The sequence below is a fragment of the Diadema antillarum genome, unplaced genomic scaffold (genome assembly GCF_040938485.1).
Source record: "Diadema antillarum isolate AM-2024a unplaced genomic scaffold, OU_Dant_1.0 seq00001365_RagTag, whole genome shotgun sequence".
Lineage (NCBI taxonomy): Eukaryota > Metazoa > Echinodermata > Echinoidea > Diadematoida > Diadematidae > Diadema > Diadema antillarum.
In genome coordinates, this window is record NW_027272127.1 from 714,383 (window position 1) to 738,076 (window position 23,694).

General features: G+C 40.0%; 2 protein-coding genes across 2 annotated transcripts; one reads left to right on the forward strand and one right to left on the reverse strand.

Annotated features, from left to right (window-relative positions):
• Positions 1 to 6,062: 6,062 nt before the first annotated feature.
• On the reverse strand, positions 6,063 to 12,420 carry LOC139708652 (protoheme IX farnesyltransferase, mitochondrial-like). The gene is made up of 6 exons (XM_071620588.1): positions 12,316 to 12,420; positions 11,083 to 11,407; positions 9,670 to 9,794; positions 8,990 to 9,060; positions 8,243 to 8,475; positions 6,063 to 7,774 (listed from the first exon to the last, which is right to left on the reverse strand). The coding sequence occupies exons 1-6, from the start codon at positions 12,385 to 12,387 to the stop codon at positions 7,350 to 7,352; spliced, it is 1,251 nt and encodes a 416-aa protein (XP_071476689.1). The 5' UTR covers positions 12,388 to 12,420; the 3' UTR covers positions 6,063 to 7,349.
• Positions 12,421 to 14,802: 2,382 nt separating this feature from the next.
• On the forward strand, positions 14,803 to 22,052 carry LOC139708653 (cleavage and polyadenylation specificity factor subunit 4-like). The gene is made up of 7 exons (XM_071620589.1): positions 14,803 to 14,905; positions 16,379 to 16,582; positions 17,682 to 17,777; positions 18,851 to 18,944; positions 20,481 to 20,667; positions 21,265 to 21,387; positions 21,819 to 22,052. Exons 1-7 carry the CDS (start codon positions 14,803 to 14,805, stop codon positions 21,918 to 21,920), a joined length of 909 nt encoding a protein of 302 aa, XP_071476690.1. The 3' UTR covers positions 21,921 to 22,052.
• The last annotated feature ends 1,642 nt before the right edge of the window (positions 22,053 to 23,694 follow it).

Consider the following 23,694-nt stretch of genomic DNA (forward strand, 5'->3'; position numbering starts at 1 on the left):
AAAGTCCACATCGAACTAACGAACTCAGCCCAGCACTGACAGCAGGACAATTAACGTTAGATGAGTTGTAAAATATTTAAATTTAGATTACTGTGCCCATGTGAACATTTAAGAATGGCATTAGACTCAGAGTGACTGATAACACAGTCAGTGAATGTTTTGATTTCACTGCAAAATGCGACTAATTCACCTCATTAACACAAAGCAGGGGAAAGTCGAGTAATGTTACATGTAATTTGATCTGTAAATAATCTAATTCAACTCCGACAAAAGGAACTCCCGACAAAAGTGATGATGGGGGCAGTGTATATTTGTTTTTGTTTTTTTCAGTATTGCCTATTATTGGTTGTAATCTTCATTTCAACTGCTGTGTACAAATGCCACATATCTCACTGGTATGTCATTACATTAACCACTTTTGTAGATTTCTTTTTTTTTTCATATCTTTGTGTTTTTTTTTTGGGGGGGGGAGGGGAGTAATTTTGTGAGAAAATATGAACATGAATCCCTTCACAAGTGCAATGTCTGCAGTGTTGCATGGATGGGATCAAAGCAATCGATCATGACACATTATAAACCTAATGATTTGTTTTGACAGATGTATCAATTCCCCTGAGCCTGTCCAACAACGGGAAGTCGGGAGCATGAAATTCTTGCAAGTCTCAACGGTTCAGAAACTGGTTTCCTCCATGAGGGGCTTGCCTCCTCACATTGCAAGGACATGCCACTCTCGTGCTGGAGATGAGCAAACAGGGAGAGTAACAGGAGGAAACAGCAATAGTGGGGAAAATGATGATCCGAACGATGGAGCCAGCAGCGCAAACTCCGGCGTGCCTGGTAGTCATCCACTCGGCAGTGTCTCCAGTGTAGAGCAAGCAGTGATGAAAAATGCACCTCCACTAAACAATGCAGAACAAACCACAATCAATCCAGCGGATGGTGCATCAGTGCTGACTGAAGCACATGCAAGGTCAGATTTGGACGCTGGGCCATTGGGCAGTAAAGACCAGGGTCGTTTAAGTACGGCATCAGAGCCCCGTGGACCTCCGGTACCCCCGGATCCGGAGACCTGCTGTGAGACCGGGTGCGTCAATTGCGTCTGGATTAAGTACGCTGAGGAGGTCAAAGCGTACTACCCCAATGAAGAGCAGAAACTCAAAGAGATTCTTGACATGATTGAAGACTACAATGTGAAGATGTTTGTGAAGATGGATCTGGGAATCAAATGATAGTGATGGATGCCAACATGTCTATGTTGTCTTCTTCTCCTTCTTCCTCCTCTTCCTCTTCTTCCTCTCTCTCTCTCTTTTAATAGCAAACTGGTGCTTTTTATATGCAGTGTACTAATATCAGGGTATTGGATATTATGACCTCAGCTTTTAATGACATTTTGCCAAGACTTATGTTCTTCATCAGACTTCATGCACAATTTCTATTTTGGAACTCAAGACTTACAAAATTCAATATCTGGATTTCTGCTTTAACATCTTTGGCATTAATTGAATCTACCATGCAAAATCAACCCTCATGATCAATCCCTTGATCCTTAATGATGACCACTATGTGAGCTTTGATCACATTTCTATTAATTCAGAGTACAGCATTGATAATTGTAGTGCCCCTTTGAAATTCTGTAAGTTACACTGGGTAAATCAGACAATTTTATCGTTGCTGTATTAAGATCAATGTATGAGGATCTCTTGCTTGCCACAGAAACTAATGGTTTAATGAGTTCTAATATGCATGTAGTCATCCCTCTTCTTGATATAGGCAGTCCTTTTCACAGAAGTTTGTATGATGTAATGAAAAGTTCAATTCTGTATGTTCAAGTTGGGGAACTAGAGAAAAAGTCAGATGTGTATACACTGTATTATGGTAGATGTTTCCTCACAGCAATCAGACCCATCAAAAGAGAGCCTAAGAATTAGTGTTTCACTGGTTTTCACAAAACAAAATTATTAGTGTCAATCCTGAATGCAAATTAAATAGAACGTGATGTCACAGCCTCTCAAATCCCCCACTGACATACACTCAAATTTGCACTACACTGTATTCACTTCTTTTGTAACAATTTGAATCCTTTCCATAGACTTTTTCTTGACAACCTAGCAATGATGACTTCATGGAGAAAAGACCTGTTGCTGCAGAAGTATTGCTCCAAGTATGATTTTTATGACATTTTTGGGTGCAAACCAGTGGGAGAGTTGTGATTTGATGGCCTCATGTCTTCAGCTAATTTGCATAGATGTGGTTGCAACCAACATCACATGTAGGACTTAGACATGAAATGACTTTGTTTTGATATGAAGTCCAATTTTGATGAAATTTCTGTCATTCTATTATCTGAATTTACTTTCTGTAGTAAAGGCACCTTCAAAAATATTGTTGCAGGAGAATGTGTGTGAATGGTTGGTTGTAATTACAGTACATGCATTCACCATATTACAATGTATTACACAGTGTCCTGGCGAGAAAGTATCTGTCCAATATATTCTCTGAATTTCCCTCTGTTTTCTCAAAATGCAGTGTCTTAATTTCCTTGCCTTTTGATGAAGTTGTCTAAAGCATCAGATAAGTATTCATGGTTTTTATGTGACAATAATCAACTGTGTCATATCTGTTGTACAGTATGAACTTGATATTCTGAGTCAATTGGAGAGAGTGTTCACATTGGCTTGGAACCCTCATGACAAATTGAAAAAAACAACAACTATGAAATCGAATACAATGTATGTGCAATTACATGTACTTCTTAGCTAAAGTGTACAGGCAACTCCCGATATGACGAAGTCCTCGGGATATGCAGTGTTACTTCGTTTGAAATACATGTATCAAAATTTTGTTATATCCTAACAAATATTAAAGTGTATGCATAAATGTAGATGATAATTTTGGGCCTTGAATTTCACTTCATTGTATCCAAAATTTCGCATGAACTTCTCATTATGTTGGGAGTAGAACATGAATTAGTGTAATCTTTATTCAGTGCAGGTATACATGTACAATATAATTTGTACAACCTTAAGTGATTCTTTTTCTCATCAACACAGTGAATGTTTTGTTTCTGAGTCCCTCCCTCACCCCTTTGTTATGTACTTGTAACTTGTGAGATTCAATTTCATTACCAGTGGTCTTTTCATACTTTCTGGCCCGAATTCACAAAGGTGGTACAATCTTGTCCATGGTTTAAACCATGGACAAAGACCATGGGGCGCCAAGTGTGGCATGGAATATTTCATTACGAAATCAGTCATTTCGTTGACGAAATGATTATTTTGTAACGAAATGATAATTTCGTTAAATGACTGATTTCGTAACGAAATATTCCGTGCAACACTTAGACCCATGGTCTTTGTCCATGGTTTAAGCCATGGACAAAATTGTACCACCTTCGTGAATGTGGGCCTTTGTGTTCCAACTGTACTGTCAAATGTCAGAGAAGACCATGCAATTTGTACATACTAATGTATGTGTATTTATTTATTGAAATGAGATTTGGCTGCATGCAATCACATATTAAATATATATATATATATATATATATATATATATATATATATATATATATATGAAAAAATGTTTGTCTCAAACCATACATTTTTTGTGCATCAATGTGTACTGGTGAAACTGTTGGCTAAACTTTCAGCAATTCTCGCTTAATCAGTTTAATCTGCTTCAAACCAAATTCTTGTACCTTGCAAGAAGTTGACTTACGTCGATGTAGGGCAATTTGTCAATAAGTTGCAAAGAAGTTGACTGTATTACAGAAACAGGCTGTAATGATTATCGGAAATTGTTATCTATTGCGTAGTACATGTATTGGATGTTGGACGTGAAGTACTGTATATAATAGAAAGAAATTGAATATGGAGCCTCATAGAAATTTGGGCGCTTTGATTTGAACACATACAGGGGGTCCTTGATACATGTACAACAAGGACATAAAAATCGTGACCATTGTTGTGTACATTATAAGGTTTCTCACTACAGCAGGGTACAAAGACCAAAAAAAAATGTATATACATATATATATATATATATATATATATATAAATAAATAAATATATATATATATATATATATATATATATATATATATATATATATATATATATATATATATATATATATGTAGGGAGAGAGAGAGAGAGAATTGGGACGTGCAAAATCACCTTGTTTGGTTTATACATGTACATGTACACTTTTAACTGACCTCACTATAATGAGGTTAAATTAGAGTTTCTGAACTGAGTTTTCTTCATAGTGATTGTCAACACAAACACCATAAAAGCTATAGAAAGGACAGCACACTAGAAAAGACATTTTTGGTTTTTGTAATTTTTTTTTTATTCAATTAAGTTATGATTTCACTTCACATGAAACATATCTCATCTTATTTACAAATATAAGAGGTGTAGTATTCAGTCGGGCTGAAATGTGTAACAAAAGTTCACAAATCAGCAACATTTTCATGTCAAGGACCAATGTGTGCGTGTTCTATTTTCCCTCAGAGTAAAACCACTGTGGACAACAACACACCATAAAAGAAAAAGTTTATAAGGACTGTGTAACCACAGAGAAAGATGCATAAATAATTCATACACAGCAAAAGGTTACCAGGAAATTCCTGGAATTTCTTTCACTTTCTTTCATTCATTTCGATGGCCCACCTAGATTTAATCTGCTTGTCATTAAAGAACCAGGTGATTGTCAACTCATGTGTACAATGTCTACAAATGGCTAGACTTTGTGCAGTCTGTTCATGCACATTCAGTCACAGTGCATGGACATTTTAAATACATAGCTGCCATGGGCAAAATTTGTTTGAAAGTCTACTGAAGAACAGTGTCACTGAGCTTCTCACTGTTGCAATCAAGATTTGATGATCAGTGTACGCACAGTCTGCAGTAAATTTGATCAGTTTCATACAGGCACAAAGCTGCTCTCTCTCTTCTACTTTTCAAAACATATGTCACCATGTCATGTGTCACGTCAATTCATGCCAAATCACCACGAAAAAAGCTACACTAAAGTTTTAAACTTAAGAATAAAAAAAACACAACAAACCTGCCAATGCATTTGGACAAGTTTATACAACTGCCTCTCGTAATTCAATGCCACACTATTGCACTTCTCTGCATAAAATTTTATCTAATCCAAACCTACACAGCTTTCAGAATTATCAAAATGTACAGTTCATCCAACTGCATTGAAATTTTCATTTTCTAATTTTGCAGCCAGTGAAGTGGAGGTTTAACATGAAAAGGTCCATTTTAGGCTGTATGACTTGTTTTAATAATTAAGACATTTGAAAAGAATGAGGGGTGAAGGGGGGGGGGGGGTTGTGAAACAAGCAAACATTGTGTATCGTTTGTACATGTACATACTCTTGATTACAGACATCTAGCTGTTACTGTTTTCCTTAATAGGTAAGAGTACTGTATGTATCAAAACTTGATCAATCTTTGCTAATGATGAAACTGAGGAATTTCTTTTGTTGGGAATGAGGAATGAAGTTATATTTTGTATTTCATCAACTCAGTTTCTTTTTCAATGAGCTTGCATTCTATAATTGAAAGAGCACACTTACCTGAATATCATTATATCATAAAATCATATATAATATAATCAGATACAATTATGATACGGGTGCACCAACCTAAAACAGTTCAAAGACAAATTTTGAACCAGTCCTGGAAAGCCTGATTAAAAAAATCTTCCCTGAACACAATCCTCACATGAGTGCATATCAATAAAACAACATTTATAAATTACTGGTGGATTGAAGAGGTAGACAATCAAAAATCACATGGCACACATGTGTAGTTAAGCAAGGTGAGGACACATGTACCTAATCATAAACAATGGGAAGCAAAATGGATGGTACATGTGAATCACACAATATTCTTGCATAGCTTCTAATGCCAAATTCTGATTCTACTGTGAAAGCTTACATTATGCTGATTAATCAACATGTGCACTATAATTCTTCTGGAGTGATCTTCGGTCAATGTGACCTGGAAGTATGACATTTACACTCTATTCCTTATTTGAGGCTTCAATAAGAATATTCACCATTGGTCAAATGTGGTTGAAACAATAACACTGTTACTTACAAAATAATATAGCAACTTATAAGACAAAATATGCTCAGTCACACACAAGGAGTGAAAACTATCCTTGTTTCAATGACGTAATATCAATGGCTAAAAATCTGAATACTTGAGAATTTGAGGAAAAGAAATCAATGTGAAATGATTGTCATAACTGACAGAGATACTGGTGACATAATCTTTGGTAGGTATTCATCACTTCTGGTAAGTCTCACTCGCTGTGACCACAGAACAAAACTTCACATGATAAAGTGTGTAAAGAGCTAAACTGAGAGCCCGTAAAAAATCATCAATCACAAAACCAGTGTAATTGACAGAACACTGCAGATGATAAGTGGAGAACATGTAAATGGCAGGCATCATTTATCTCCAAACTGTCTATCCATTAAATATTAACTCTGTGTGCTTCAAGTGCTAACTGGCACAGACAACCCCATAGAGTTGTACACACTCTCCAAGGTCCCTGGCATAAAGAAGGTTATACAGTGCACTCCAGTTATAACGAACACGGTTATAACGAAATTTCGGTTACAACAAAACAAAAATTCAGGCTGCAACATTATCTGCTCTTTGTTTTTCATTGTTTTTTTTTTGTTCGGTTATAACAAAATTTTGATGTAACAAAAGAAAACTGCCAGTCCCGAGGACTTCGTTATAATGGGAGTCCACTGTAAAAGAGTGCTGCATCTCCATTTCAAATACACTGATTCAATAGTTTATAAGTTAAATTAACACATTTTGGTGGTTCTTTTGCCTCCGATGCCATAATTACACTGCTGAAGAAATGCATGACCTCCAATGACTGCACTGCAATTAGAAAAGACATGGGTACATGCCATAGCAACATGACACAAGTGACACCCACAAAATACCGATTCTGTGTAAGTTAGAAGCAGAGGCTTCTGCCACTGTTATGGTACCTGGCTATGACTTTCAGCTGAGGAGACGATGCCCTGATATATTGGCCTCGATTCTCCTACTGCAGGCTCTATGAGAATAATTCAACATGCCTGTTGACAAAAGCAGAACCCACATGAGCCATAATTCTCTTGTCCCACGTGTGGTAGCATTTTGGTTAAATCACTGAGGTAAAAAGCTTAAGCCGCAAGGACACAAAAAGCCTCAGGTGACATCGTACCAAACTGGGGCACATTTGCACAATATTGGCACTGTGCACACTTAATATTCTCTCCATGATACCTTTCTCGACAATTCCTATCACAAGTGCTACCGGCATTAGCTTGCCACCAGCGCTCCCTCTGGGAGAGCCGGCCTCTTGTCCTTGTCGTACAAGTCCTTCTTGCTGATCAGGAGCAACAGCATGAGCAGAGGCAGGTGGAGGAGGGTGCACTTGAATAGCTGCCTGGCAGACTTGCTGTCGGCGTTCTTGTAGAACTTCCACCCAAGGTATGTCAGCCACAGGTTCAGGGGCAGGGAGTCCAGGGCAAACGTCCACGTGGTGAGGTCAAAGACAGGCGCCAGGGTGCTGAGCGCAATCATGCCCAGGCAGTGGCGCAGCGCCACCCGCCGGCACAGGCCTGGATCCGTGGTGGCCATCATGCAGTAACCGCCACGGGAGTAGTCACTGCGGAGGTTCCAGCTGAGGGCGTTGAAGTGGGGGAACTGCCAGCAGTAGAGGTAACCAGCCATGAGTAAGGCACCTAGAAGATCCAAAATGGTGTGGACAAGATCACTCTCACTATGGAGCAGAACATCAATATTCTTGCACATTCTCAAAACTGGTGAAAGACGGCTAATGTTGTCCCCCTGCTGGAGAATCCTCATTTCCTCCCAATGTATATGACAAATGAATATTGATTTAGGAATCGGTTCTTCAGCATTGTATATGAAATTCTTCTGTCGAGATGTTTTCATTGTAACTGATTGACAAATTGCCCTTCATTGCCGTAAATAAGCAATGAACTGATCAGTGTTTTAGTTGTAGCCATGATAAAAAATCATGGGTGTACATAGTCGAGCAGGATTCGAATGATGCAAAGGACATGGCACGTAGAGGGCTGCCAAAAATGGAGAGACAAGACAAAATGAAAAACTTTGCCTCTTCCAAGCTCTTATCTGCTTGGCCTCTTCACGAATCTGATTACTATAAGGTCATCGCAAGAACTTACCAGGTCCAAGAGTTCCGCAGGAGGCTGCCCAGCCGATGGCCGGAGGAAGAGCACCGACCACCGCCCCAACCCATGTGTTCATGATGCTCAACCTCTTCAAGGGGGTGTATGCCAACACATAGAGGGCCCAGGAAGACCCAGCAATGGCCGCAGACAGGGGATTCACCAGACCACCAAGGATGGCCACACCAGACACACCCACAAATGATGCGAAAGACATGGCATGTAGAGGGCTGCCAAACATGGAGAGACGAGACAAAATAAAACAACTTTGCCTCTTCCAATCCATTCATTCTTACATGCATGAGGAATTCATTGTATTTTGATCAACCATTCAAATAAACTATGCATTCAACAAATTCACATTCAATCTGGATCGCAATCAATATGTGTATGATGCAAATTGCTACGATTTGGATAAACATGTACTGATTTACTTTGGATGGAAAATGCTACCATGTCATGATATTTTCCTTTTTCAAAAGGCACAGGAAATGTGAAAATACTACTGAATTGACTACAATGGACAGAAAAGGTTTCTCAATGAGAACAAATGAATCGAACTATATACAGTGTTTAATCAGGCATACATACGGTCATTGTAATACAAAGAACAAATATTCTGTAGTCAACGAAAGGCCGTAGATAATCAAAGTAGATGGTGAAACAAGGATAAAACATCAGAATTCAACTAAGATATTAAAAAGGCTCTTGGGTGAAAGTCTACGGGAGGAAAAAAATACATACCTTATCAAGCCCCTGACTAGCACACGATTCCTTGTGCGAGCCATCTGTGAATCATATGGCACCTCACAAAACTGTGGGAGCAAACAAATAAAGATCATTACTGACAGATTTCCTTTAAAGTCTATTTAAAAGCACACACACACACACACACACACAAATCATACGGATAAGCTTGGAAGAACTTGTTGATGTCCATAAAAGATACAACCCTCAAGTAAAGCAAAAATTATACCAATCTTACTTCTCTCAGCATATTCATTGCAAATAAGTAAACACATTACAGATTGTCTGGGATTTATTGCAGACAAACCACCTATAAGCAGATTAAATAGAGACCACCTCTCTTAATCACAAGAAGAAATAGGAAGATAAAGAAGATACATGAGAGAAGATGGGAATCATAATACAGCTGTATAATGAAGTTAACACAAACACAAGTTTTTCTAATTATCAGAGCCATCTACTCAGTAATTATAAGCAACCATGATGTTCATGTTGATCAATCAATCTAAATTGTATGCAGACGTGTATGAAGGTATGAACACACACATCTAGTCCATGTGACATTATCAAAGTACAAATAAAATAGGATTTAGAATGGAGACAAAGTTCTCGCTCACCTTCGTGATGGTACACACCATGGAGCTTGTGTTTGAAGCTCCTTGTACACACACACTCACCTGATTTACTGTGTTGGCTGAGCAGGAGGCAAGGAATGTCCCAAGGCCCATGAGAGCACAGGTGGCTGGATCAAACACACCCGGAGCCATGCCGTAGCCTGCCAGGGCAGATATCACTACAAGACCTGCAAAAGAGACACCAAGCAAAAATAAACCTGGAGGAATTTGAGGCATGCTCACCAATTTTTCCCCAGCTAAAGGCACTTTATAGATTTTTTTTTTTAAATTTTGTGCCACTTATACCAAAACATCAGTTGACGTTAACTTTATTTTCATTCAGGATATCATAGTGCTAGTTCAAATAATGCCTTCACACATCTAGCACAGCAAGGCGTGATAACGCTCTCCAGTTCACTTGATCACTAGTACAGTTGAACCTCTCGTATCCGGACAAGTCGGGACCGGGGCTCATCCGGATAAGGGATTTGGCCGGATACGGGAGACTCAATGCTTTATAAACATACACATGTACTGATGTAGCCCATTGTAGTACCACATGTAGTAATGTGTATACTGCAACCTTTTCATTGTTACACTCAGTAACAGACCCCAAAATAGAGGTTCGTGTTTGCAAGAATGAAATCATTTTTTAAAATAAATTCTTGGGATGATTTACCTAAATAATTATTAAGAAATGTATCAAGTAGATCTTGAAAATAAACAGTACGAGTCGACGAAACTACGCTTCAAAATTCGATCATCACGGCTCGGCAAAGTCGACTGTAGGTCGCCATTGTTAGATGGTCTCCCTCTCTCTCTCTTAGTGTATGCACTGTGTGTGAACAATTTTTGAGTGTTCAATATCATTTGTTGCTCAGCCAATGACTCGAAACAATGCATGTCTATCTAGTCATATCGACGGCTGTGTATGGACCTATATGTGGCAATGCGATATGAGAGGACTCGAGCGCATAATCTGTCCATGTTCTTGCAATGATTTGGGGATGTTTAGGGATGTTAAAATGTCTGAAGGTAGCAATTTGGAAGAAAATTTGATGTAATGTATGTTAATCATGTTGGAAGTAATGTGTAATTCATGTGTGTTTGTGTAGGATTTCTCAAGGAGTTGGGAATCCCCCTCTCCTCCCGTAATTAAAAAAAAAAAATCACGGGGAGATTGCGTCCGGATAATAGAGAGATCCGGATAAAGGGAGGCCGGATAAGAGAGGTTCAACTGTACATTGAAAGAACAGCAAACCTACAGTTTGTAATTCAAGAAATATCTGCTGGATAGCACATAATACTGGAGATTGTGTTGTGACAGCAGCAACATGAATGTTGTTCTGATCAATTTATCAAATGATTTTGACAATATAAATCAAAGCAGGCACAAGAACCTTGGAACTGAGAAACTTCACACTGATATATATGAGAACATGAAATGAATGATAAAACATGAAACGAATAAGAAACCTGTTAATCTGCTCTTTGAAAGCTCCATATAGATTGAGGGCAGTTCAGATAGCGCGACGCTTTGCTCCCGCCACCTGATCTCCTGGACGATCACTTCCTCGTCAACCTTGTTCCCATCCTTGGGCTCAATTGGACAGGGTGCAACCTGGTCGACTGCACTCTGAATGGCCTTCTCCACCCGCTCATTGAGCCCGGACGAGAGAATGTCGGAAGGTTCTAAAGGTGCCGACAGCTCCTCTACGTGGTGGTCAGTTCTCGTGGTGGTTTCATGGTGTGGTTGGTGTCTCTGACTGTGAGTGGTGGTTGTGGACAACTTTTTCTGAACCTGACATCAAAAGTACACAGATCCATTACAAAAGGTGCATACAAGCACACAGTATAGTAACAACAGAATACATCACAATATACATGTATGTTGTGACCGAGTGGTACTCTTTCGAAAGAATTCATCTTGCTTAGGAGAAATGTTGTGACACCTTGGAATATCTTTGGCAATGTTAGGATTTATGCTGGCAAGCCCATTCTTCTTGTTAACATGCATCCGTATAATTTACAATTATTTGAATGTTTGGAGAATGCTGAGTGTAGTATTGTTCACTGTAGGCAATGCACCAATTCTAGGCAAGCCTATAATGGTTTTGTATCTAATTGCCACGGCCAGTTAACAGTGGTTTGGTTGATGATAAAATTCAATTGTACAAAGGCCTTTGGTTTTGCAGTATAATGCCCTGAAAAATCAAAAGGATTTGTTGAAAGTTGGAAAATGACCTGTCTGGAGTTTAGTCGTTCTGTTTGATGTTGGTTCTGACCTTAGCAGTCAAGGTATCATGCTATGTGACTAGGCCTTGCCTCTTCTGGCCTTTTCTTGTAGATTGTGGTGGCATAGATAGGTACTTTACTTACATAGTACTCCGAATAATTTGTTAAACATTTTATACAGGAAGTATTTGTGGGCAAAGAGCAGGACTGAACAGGGAACTGAGGTAATGAACATCATAAAGTGGATTTACAAAGAGACATGCTGAAATCTTTAATTACATCCTCTCTATCACGGTGATATATACATGTACAAACACAGCTACATCTCTCCAAAGAAATCAGTTAAGATAACATCATCTTTAGATTAGTACTTAAAAAAATAACTTGCAAAAGATTTCTTTAATCATAAAAGAAAAGCACGCAATTTTAGTCAGGCTACGACTGACAAGGTTACACCTTATGTGTGCGATTTACCTGAATGAAACATGGAGATACACAGGGAAGCAGCCACTTCTGTTGATGTTTAAAACTGCATAAATGCTTCATCAATGACAAGCACAGCTTGCTATTGAGCTGGCCTGCTGCCATGGCCTACATAGAAAAACATGAATGAATATATGGTAGGTTGCAAGATATAGGAGAACAAGTTCAACATAATACATGTGTGGATTCATGAGTGAATGTAGCAATAAGAGTAGAACACATCTTTGAAAGCCTGAAGAAATTTGGACAATCTGTTCAACAGTTATGAATTTTTGAAATTTCTAGTGCTGCCACTGCTGGATGAGAAGCCTATGTAGTACAGTTTGTGATGTCACATGTGTAGAACAATAAATACAAAGACAATTCAACATATTTTTACTTTTCTTGCATTTCACAAAAGAGAACTTGACATGTCTCTTTCAGAAGGCAGGGGAAATATTTCATTTACCCTTTTAAATACACGCCAGTACCAAGTAATAAAGGAATTCATTTTTTTTTAAAACGAATAATCATGGAATTTTCTTTACATTTTTTTCCTTTACGCATGTACATCAGTTCGGGAAACCCACTCACAAGGGGGGCCCCTCCTTATAAGTAACCCGTCCCCCTTATAAGTAACCCCGTCCCCCTTACAAGTAACCCCCGGGGCACCCCTTATAAGGAGTCTCCACGCTTTTTTGCAATGCAACGCGAAAATGAAAGGACTGCGGCAATTCGCTTGATTATGTCCATAAAGCTTCACAAGTTTCCTAGTTACTCACGAAATTTGAGCAAAATCGGTTTGAGGCATCATATCTAAAATCATGGATTTAAATGCGATGTCAAACGACCCATGCGAATGCTGACATGCGAGCGATTACTGGCGTGAGTGTCGCCAGGCGCGGCGGCGCGGCAATGCTCGAGTGCAGACGTGGCGACTGAGTACATGTACTCAGTCGCCACGTCGGCATTCAAGCATTGCCGCGCCGCCGCGCCTGGCGACACTCACGCCAGTAATCGCTCGCATTTCAGCATTCGCATGGGTCGTTTGACATCGCATTTAAATCCATGATTTTAGATATGATGCCTCAAACCGATTTTGCTCAAATTTCGTGAGTAAGTAGGAAACTTGTGAAGCTTTATGGACATAATCAAGCGAATTGCCGCAGTCCTTTCATTTTCGCGTTGCATTGCAAAAAAGCGTGGAGACTCCTTATAAGGGGTGCCCCGGGGGTTACTTATAAGGGGGACGGGGTTACTTATAAGGGGGACGGGTTACTTATAAGGAGGGGCCCCCCTTGTGAGTGGGTTTCCCGAACTGACATGTATTGTAACATCACAAATGTTTAGCAGTCTTTTCAAACACTGATGCGTCACTGAAACGTAAAAATGCATAACTTTTGAACAATTTGTCCGGTTTTCCTCAAACTTTCACAGTTTTCTACTAATCAATATTGCTGAACTCATTCAATCCATACATATATATGAAGGTAAACTTGTCCTTTAAATACTGTTTCTTCTTTATACACAGTTACATGATACAGCTGATGGACATATACACGTGAATCAACATGCACAGCAGTTTCTGATTCTGTCACTAGATGCATCATCTTCTTGTAGATATCTATTCCAATCCTTTTATTTTCAATTCTGAGAATCTGAGTCTAGAATCTAGTCTACCATCCCCGACCGGTGACCACGACTTTCGGTCAATACTTAACTTCCTAAGATTAAGAATAAAGTTTACTAGCTAGTTACACTTACAGTAGAACAAACTACTGTAGCAGTTAGACCAGCAGTACTAACACTCACACAGTTAGGCTACCAGCTATGAAGTATTACAATACTTCATGTACCACACACAGTGATGAAGGCATTAAACATTCCCTCATCTTTTAGTCATACATTGCATGTCCTGTTCAGAAGTCGTATCCCACGACGAAACAGGCAAGAGCAAGCAAGCCTCGTTTGATACTCTCACACAGCAAATTTTTGCTTGTATGGGACTACTGTAGTACTGTAGTGTATGATCCAACGTGAACAATGCAAAAGCTATCTTCCTCCGGATACTAATAACACAATCTTTCAGTCACATGCAAAGACATGTTTCCCTCTTAAATTACACATATACACATAACATAAATATCTACCGCATAATTCTTTTCGTTGCTCGGCTAGTTGGACGTTTGCATGGTGACGTTATCACATTTTCTTCCCACTTTCTTTGCTTTCTTTGCACCGGTTCGGAAATCTTACACAACCGGGGTTTTGCACGTAATCATATCGTATCACACGGCATTCGCGTTGCACGTTGACCGGCGATCGCATGCTAGCCATGCAATGCCGGACAATCTCGTCTCGCGACTTTCGAGGTGAGATTTGATTCCATTATCATCAAGCAACAGCAACGATAGGACTTCGACTGGTGTGGAAAATCTGAGTTGGAAGCGTCTTGTTTCATCAGGTATCGGCCCGCTGGACACGCTTCATCTAATCAAAATGCAGAATATCGTAGCAAATGTCGAAAATATCAAGTTCGATATTGAAGCTGCTGTGGAAATGCAGCATGGAACACTGCCGCTACCATTCCATGGCATGGACAGTAAGTTTCCTTACACTATATGTTGCCACTTCATGTCGTATCAGTAGTAGTCCCATGCGTTGCTGCCAATGTTGTCAATGCTGCATGCTGTCATGTATCTTCCATGTCCGGACTAGTTTCGTCTAGAGTGTTTTAACTTCTTCTTTTTTTTCCAAATTATCTTTAGACAATTGATAGCAGTACAGATAAATGCATACTATGATTCCGAGAAATCGACACGGTAAATGTTCAGTTTATAACTATTCATTGTCCATTGATAAAAGCATTTACTAGTAAACCTACACTGGTCACACAAACCCATGGCAATGCATACCAGTTCGGGAAACCCACTCACAAGGGGGGCCCCTCCTTATAAGTAACCCGTCCCCCTTATAAGTAACCCCGTCCCCCTTATAAGTAACCCCGGGGCACCCCTTATAAGGAGTCTCCACGCTTTTTTGCAATGCAACGCGAAAATGAAAGGACTGCGGCAATTCGCTTGATTATGTCCATAAAGCTTCACAAGTTTCCTAGTTACTCACGAAATTTGAGCAAAATCGGTTTGAGGCATCATATCTAAAATCATGGATTTAAATGCGATGTCAAACGACCCATGCGAATGCTGAAATGCGAGCGATTACTGGCGCGAGTGTCGCCAGGCGCGGCGGCGCGGCAATGCTTGAGTGCAGACGTGGCGACTGAGTACTTGGTACATGTACACAGTCGCCACGTCTGCACTCAAGCATTTGCCGCGCCGCCGCTCCTGGCGACACTCACGCCAGTAATCGCTCGCATTTCAGCATTCGCATGGGTCGTTTGACATCGCATTTAAATCCATGATTTTAGATATGATGCCTCAAACCGATTTTGCTCAAATTTCGTGAGTAACTAGGAAACTTGTGAATCTTTATGGACATAATCAAGCGAATTGCCGCAGTCCTTTCATTTTCGCGTTGCATTGCAAAAAAGCGTGGAGACTCCTTATAAGGGGTGCCCCGGGGGTTACTTACAAGGGGGACGGGGTTACTTATAAAGGGGACGGGTTACTTATAAGGAGGGGCCCCCTTGTGAGTGGGTTTCCCGAACTGATACCCACCACGGCACAACGCCACAAGATGTCAATTCTGATTTAGAAACCTCTAGAACGCCGTTAGACACTGATGATCATGACAATTTTCAAACAATCATACGATCGTACATTCAAGGCAATGCATCCAGATCCAGATCCAGACATGTATATTTCATTTTCACTCTGGATGAATTGACAGATGCACATAAATAATTGGCATCTGAAGTAGATTGAAATAATTAGATCAATGTCATGAATCTTTATTGAAGTGAGATTGTCATGATATTCTAATATTTTCATTATTAAGTGTGTATATTATTATAAATAGTATCCAACTCATCTTGTTTCTGTTGTGATTAATTTTGGGGGATTAAGACAACTTGTCCCAAGGTTTCTCATTTAAGTTGCATGTGATTTCCCTGCAGAATCCAACTCTGCAGTGTGCCAGTTCTTCAAAAATCACTCCTGTGTGAAGGCTGCCCTCTGCCCATTCCGACATGTCAAAGGTGACAAGGCAGTCGTGTGCAAGCATTGGCTCAGAGGTCTGTGCAAGAAGGGAGACGAGTGTGAATTCTTGCATCAGTTTGACATGCAGAAGATGCCAGAATGTTTTTTCTTTGCAAAATTTGGTAAGTCTCTTCTATTCCCTTCCTAATTCTGACCAAGATTTTGATTTCAGATGCCCCCATGACCCCACATTGCTTACCCACTCAAATAAGTTGTTAGTTTTGGTCAACGCTGCAGCTTGCTCCATGCTGTGATATCATATTGTACAATCTAGTTTGAGGATGATAAATTCTTAAATTTAGATAGCGATGATACATGAATAGTTTCAAGTCTAACCTAGAGAGGTTCTGGAGTCAAGACAAGAACAAATACAACCCCGATGGGATATTTTTTTTTCCATGTTATACTGCACAGCGCCTAACTAAAAGTTATTAATGTCATGTAATGACAACACCGAGGGGTAAATAAGTTGAGTCTAACTTTACGCCCACATCCAAGGTATGTTATCCAAGGTATGTTATGACATTATTTTCAAACAGATGTCCATTCCATTGAAGTACATTTTGTACAATTAAATTTTTATATTGGAGGTATAATTGTACAGAACAAGCCATGTTTCAGTTGTTGGGAATTTTGTGACCATCACATTATGCCTTTGTTAGTATGCTGGTGAAATACTCCATGTATGCTAGTTGATAAGAAAAACTGTTCTGCTGTTCCATGAATCCAAAACAAATTTACTATACCTATATTACACATGTTTACTATATGCGTGGAAACTACAAAAAGGATTTCACAGCAATGACTATCCCAGTGACCTGCCAATTTTCTTTGTGCGTAACTTGCTTTTTCATATGCCCATGCAAATGAACCTCTAGATATTTTCATGATGCATAATAATATACATGTTTGTGTAAATGTATTCAAGATTTAGACTGATTATGAGAAATAGGAATAGCTGCAGATCTACCACTTTGGCTGTAACATTGTAAAGTCAACTTCATATATGTTAAATTAATCTCGATAGACATAAAGAAAAAAACATGAAATATTGTGGTAGAGTTGCAGTCTTGCAGAGGGGACTGTTACGTGTCTTTGATGTAGGCAGTATTTTATCAACACAGGATGTCATTTGTGTGATTCTTTTCCATTTTGGTCTTTTCCTTACTTGACTGTTTTTATCAATGACTGCTAAGAAGAGTTATCTTCTATCCATTTCAGGTATGTGTAGCAACAAAGATTGTCCTTTCCTCCACATTGATCCTGACAGTAAGATGAAAGACTGTCCTTGGTATGACAGAGGCTTCTGCAAACATGGTAAGGATAGCTAAATCAAGTGTAGTGCAGTGAGGGAGAAGTATATGATGGACCCCGTTTACAGTGCGGGGCCGGGCCAAGCCGCGGCCAAGCCGCGGCTGAGCCCAGCCTCAATTGCGAGGCCGGGCCCGGCAATTTTGTCCGTTTACACTGCTGGGCTTGGCCGCGCTTTTGATTCAAACCTTTCAATATGTCGTAGTGGCGCTCTGCTTGTAAACAAATGCAATTTGGTATTGTCTGGTTTTCAGACCCTTTGCCAAATGAATTCCGTGGCGACGAAGTCGTCGTTCAGGCAAAGGCCTTTGCCGAAGGAAAAAATCCTTTGCAGGACAAAACCACCTTAAACTATACTAGTTTTCGACGTTGAGGGGGTTAATATCCTGAACAGCGAAATAGTACAGGCAGAGGGTTTGGAAACCAGACTAAAATTGGCCGCGCATTTGGCCCAGTTTACGTTTACACTGAGAAAAGCCCGGGCTCGGCCACGGCCGAGACCACCTCCAGAGCGAGGCCAAATGCGAGGCCAATTTTGGCCTCGCATTTGGCCTTTTGCGCGTTTACACTGAAGCAGGGCTGGACCGAGCCTCGCACTGTAAACGGGGTCTAACCTGTTCTCCTTTGGTAAAAAGGAAGCAAGTAACAATAATCCAAATCTTAGTTGATCGCATTTTTTAGGTGGACTTTTACATGTTCTACATGGATGGAAAATTTTGATTTGAAACACCTACCCTATTGACTCGTTTAGTCCGAGCCCAAGTATACTTGGGCAAGTGACTATGGGAAATGCATGTTGTACCAAAATCGGTCCGTTCTTATCTGGTTAACAGTTGTTTAAGTCTAAACCCCAAATTGTACTAATGTCAATTTAGCAATATTAGCGGCAGATAGATATTTTTCTCATTCATAGGAACTCACATTTTTGTCACTTCCGTCCATTTGCCAAAGTAAGGCATAATGGACTTGTTTGAGTTTGGGTGAAATAACCCTTCTTCTTGTAGAGCATGAATACTCTTAAGTGAAGTTCTTTATCGCAGTCTAATGTCACTTCATTTGTGTTCAATGACCTTTTGCAGGACCTAGCTGTAAGAATCGCCATGTAAGGAGAATCTATTGCCCCAACTTTTTGCTGGGTTTCTGCTTGGATGGGAAGAGCTGTAAATTTGTCCAGTGAGTATGAAATTTGTGAGAAGCAGGGCTGCTGCTGCAGTTTTGTTTTCCTCTTTTGACTTGCTAATTATGCTTGAATTATTAGGCCAGTCTTGTGAAATGCAACCTCTGGAGATATGGCTGGAAAAAAATAAAAATTGTGCCACATCTTATTTACCGAAGCAGAAAGACAGTCCACCATAGTGTTAACGCCATGCCGTCCATTATCGGGTGTCAGCATGAAACCGTATTTCAATTTTCTTTTTGTCATGATATTCAAACCACAATCAAATTGCAACTTATTGACAAATTGCCTTCATTTATATAAAATAGGTAATTACAGACAATTCCTGTAATAAAGTCCTCAGGACCAGCAGTTTTCTTTTGGTATATTGAAATTTCATTACAGCCAAACAGTAAACTACATAAAATATGAATACAATCTTGGGACTTCAATTTTTACATTGTTGTAATGAGAATTTGGTCATAACCATGTTTGTTACAACAGGAATGCACTGTATTGGGTGTTAAGAGTAATAACTGTAGTCATGATAAAAAAAGTGGGCATACCATACTCTGGTTGGGTTCAAACCCACCACCTCCTGATTGCTAGACAGGTGTCATATCCACCAGACTACATGTACTACTTTTCCGCCTGATAGCCAGTGATGGTTCTTATTCTATATAGCAGGGGTTACTTTTTCTTTATTCAAATTAATGATTCTTGTGTCCACTTGTCTTTATTGCAACTGATTGACAAATTGCCCTACTTTGATGTGAATAGTTGATGCTTTAAAAAAAGAATAATGATTCTCAGTGAATAATCGGTGCTTACTTACGTTAATGAAGGGCAATTTGTTATTGAACAGTTGCAATGAAAATAACTTGATGCAAGAATAATTGATTAGAATACACAAACAAATTGTGTGGTTTTTTATATTTTTTTACACAAATCTGTCACCTGACACATATGTCACACAATTACATGTACATGCTCACGAGTGTAACGCACTTCTGTTTGGGCAATCTCGTCTAGCTCACTTATACACAAGCACACACCAAAAGCTGACACATCCTAGCACACACAGTTTTCACTTTACTTTCTTTCACCATACTTTACACACTGGTATGCTAAAATGTTACTAAAGGAATTTACCGTATATGTACAAAGGTTTTGAATGCATCAGATAAGAAGAGTATATACAGTGGACTCCTGTTATAATGAAGTCCTCGGGACTGGCATTTTTCTTTCGTTATATCGAAATTTAGTTATAACCAACAAATAAACAGTTAAAAACATAGGGAGAATAGTGTCGCAGCCTAAATTTTTGTGTTGTTGTAACTAGAATTTTGTTTTAACCGTGTTTGTTATAACGGGAGTGCACTGTATTAGAAATGTTTGTCTTTGAAGCAGTACAATGATGTGAAAAAGGTGATGATATTTCCCTTCCAACTGCTTGTAAAGCTATGGTAGGAAGGTAGAGATATCATGTGTGATACTGTACTCTGTTCTTGTAAGTATGAGCAAGTTCTGGCCTTCTTTCTGTGCTTTCATAGCCCGACCTTTGACCTCCCCATGCCTGGTGACATGAAGGATGTGGGGTCAAAGAAACTGACCTGTCACAGCTGTGGTGAGCCAGGCCATAAAGCCATCCACTGTCCCAAGTACACCGGGCAGTTTGGACAGACCTACCAGACCGCTGGCCCACCAACAGCCTTCAGCCAAAAGCAAGCTGCCGAAAGGGTGAGTTAAAACCTGATGAGAATACATAGTTGAGGAGTTCATGTACACTGAAAGGTGCATCTCTTATGAAGGAACAGACAGTAGAGTGTCTTTGAAAACAGATGATGCAAAGAGAGAAATTCAGAAGCCTGCCCTCGCTTGAGAACAAAGAATCATGGTTTCACCGGGAGTCTTTTTTTTTTTGCCATACCAAAAGTCCACCACCTAGGAAATGATTGTCAATCATTCACATGGACCCTGATTGATATACCTATGGTGTTTTAAATGTACCTGAAACAGGAAGTTTTATCATGAAACAGAGATGATGTAGCAGTCTTGCAAAGTTCTGAAGTGTAACCACATGTTCCAAATGAAGGTATACTTTTACAGTGCATAAATATAAGCCCAATGTTTCACAGTGATAAACTCGTTGGTTGAATGTCTTGTGTCTGTAGTTTTTAGTGCGATGTGTCTCTTTTGATCTGTGACTGTACCAAAGTTTAGAGTGCCATATTGAAAGCTCTGTTAGTATTGGGTTATTATGCACCCTCATTGATGTATGATATTGGAGCAACCTATGTTACATGGCAATATCTGTTTCACCATTACCTTCTTCAGCAAAATCAGGGCATCCGCGTGTTAGGCAATGCCGACACAAACTCCCAGACCAATCCGGAGCATCATCAACGAAGGCCCATGGGAAGGGGTCAGAGGTCATTAGAAAATGTCACATGTTTCAAGGTAAGTCAGGTGACCACCTGAATAGCAGTGCCTCCCTTGACTATCAAATAGACCAGTAAAAGCTCTTCAGGTTCTTTTTTTTTTGTATGATTCTTAGCACTGATTGAAGGAGTGAAAGGAACTGTTTGTGAAGGAATGCATCACCTTAATCATGGTTTTCATGTGTGGCATCCTATCCAAGTTACATGAGACTGTTTTGTAGTGAGTATGCAATTCTGATGATTTGTCTTTTTATGAATAAGCAAATTGGAAATGTAAGCATTTGATGGTTTCACCTAGTGTACATGCAATACACAGGACAATTCATGAATGAGGAAAAATAAGATGGCAGATTATTTGAAAAGAGCAGTAAAGTAAGAGTCTACCATTTAACATGATCTAAATGTGATTTTGAAGACTATTATTCTCTGTGCTTCTTTTGCCCCCATCAGTGCGGAGAGAAAGGACACTTTGCCAACCACTGTCCAAAGGGTCATCTGGCATTCCTCAGCAATGCCCTTGGTGGAACCCACAGCCAACACCACAACTCTTGATCTCTGCGGTCAATAACTGCGCTTTGCGATAAGCGACTAGAGACACTGGAGATGCGGGAATCATGAAAGCCCCGCCGTTTCTGTCATCATTAAAGCTACGCGTCTTCGGAATGGGATGACAGCATGGATGTGCAAGAGGAGAAGTCGAGATAGGATCGTGACTTTTAATCTCTTTGTGGAGCCCAATGACGATTGTGCTCAAAATTGTTGTGAATTCTTGCTGGAAGCACAAGGACGGTCAGCAGGACTGTTGTGGCATTCTCAAAGGAGATTCTGATTGATGTTGTCCTCTAAAAAACCTCCCCTTCCCCTCCCCCCTTCCCCTCCCCTCACTTCCTCTCCCCTTCCCCTCCCCTCCCTCCCCCTCCCCTTCCCTTCCTCTCTACCTCTTCATCACCTCCCTGGTGCCTTTCCCCCCTCTCACCTTTCCACTCTCCTCCTCTTCCTTTCCCCTCCCCTCCACTCCATTTCCCTTTCCCTCCCCTTTTCGCTCCCCTTCCGATTCCCCTCCAACTCTACATCCCCTCCTATGATCTTACCCCTCGCCTCCTTACCTATTCCCCTTTTCAACCCCGCCCTTTCTTTTGGAGTAGATACACTATGATGCTGTGCATTGATAATAAATAACAGAGGGCAATTATACCAGTCCTGTAATGTTACTGATTGTCCTGGAGCACACAACTTCCATCTGTCGGGAGATGTCTACAATTCTCAAGAGACAAAGTGGGATCAAGGAGATGACAAAGTCTGAATATCAGGATCCCGTTTAAGGATCACCACAGTTCACCTACCTGTTCATGGGCAGCAGTGACCTGACATAGATTTGTTGAAGCATTAGCAGAGACTTCTGTAACTAGACTCGGTGGTTCTTTGATTTAAACAGTGCTCAAATCTGGTACTGTATACGCTATAATTTTCGCGTACATAAATTTTCGCGAATTGCCGCTCTCACACATTTTCGCGAGATGTTAAATTCGCGATTAGGGGACCAGAGAAAATATGAAGTGGCAAAGAAAGTGTGAATTTTCAACTTACTAGCAAATAAGAATGATACTACTCTGTAGTTATATACTGCATGAAAGTTATATGCTGCATGAAAAAAACTTACCAAACTCTGCGAACTAGTAAGTTAGAATTCAACATTTTTGAAGTGGCTAAGTCCATCGCGCTAGATTTCTGACGAGTGGTCCCCTTGCGATAATGGATTGGCTCTCTACAGTATTCGTAAGTAGATGTGGACGTATGTACGTAAACAAGCTTAGCCAGTATGGTCTGTTCGGTAAGCCATGACATGGTATACTAGTACTGAAATGTTCATATCACCAAGGCAAGGGATTCATTTGGAAGGTAATATTTTCGCGTGTTGTTAATTTCGCGAATAGCTCCCGACTCGCGAAATTTGTGAAAATAAAACCCCCGCGAAATATATAGCGTATACAGTACCTGATGACTTCAGGAACTTGTTTCTGTTTCCCTTGTTAATACTTGGAGAGCAATCAGGAAATACACAATTGTATGGACTGGAGAACTGAAGCACTTACATATTATGTAGATCCTGTTGGTTACTGGCAGAATCCTTGCTGCCTGGGCAGAGGTTTTCAGTTCCTCTGCACTGGCAAAAACAAAACGGATACCAGGCCTCTGAATGTAACTTTACAATTATTTGCAAAAGGGTGTCACAGTTTGCTCCATTACACGTTGCCAACATGGAATGACATATTGCCTAACAGTTGGCAGCCATGTTATTTGCAAGGTGACTCTGAAATCACTGACA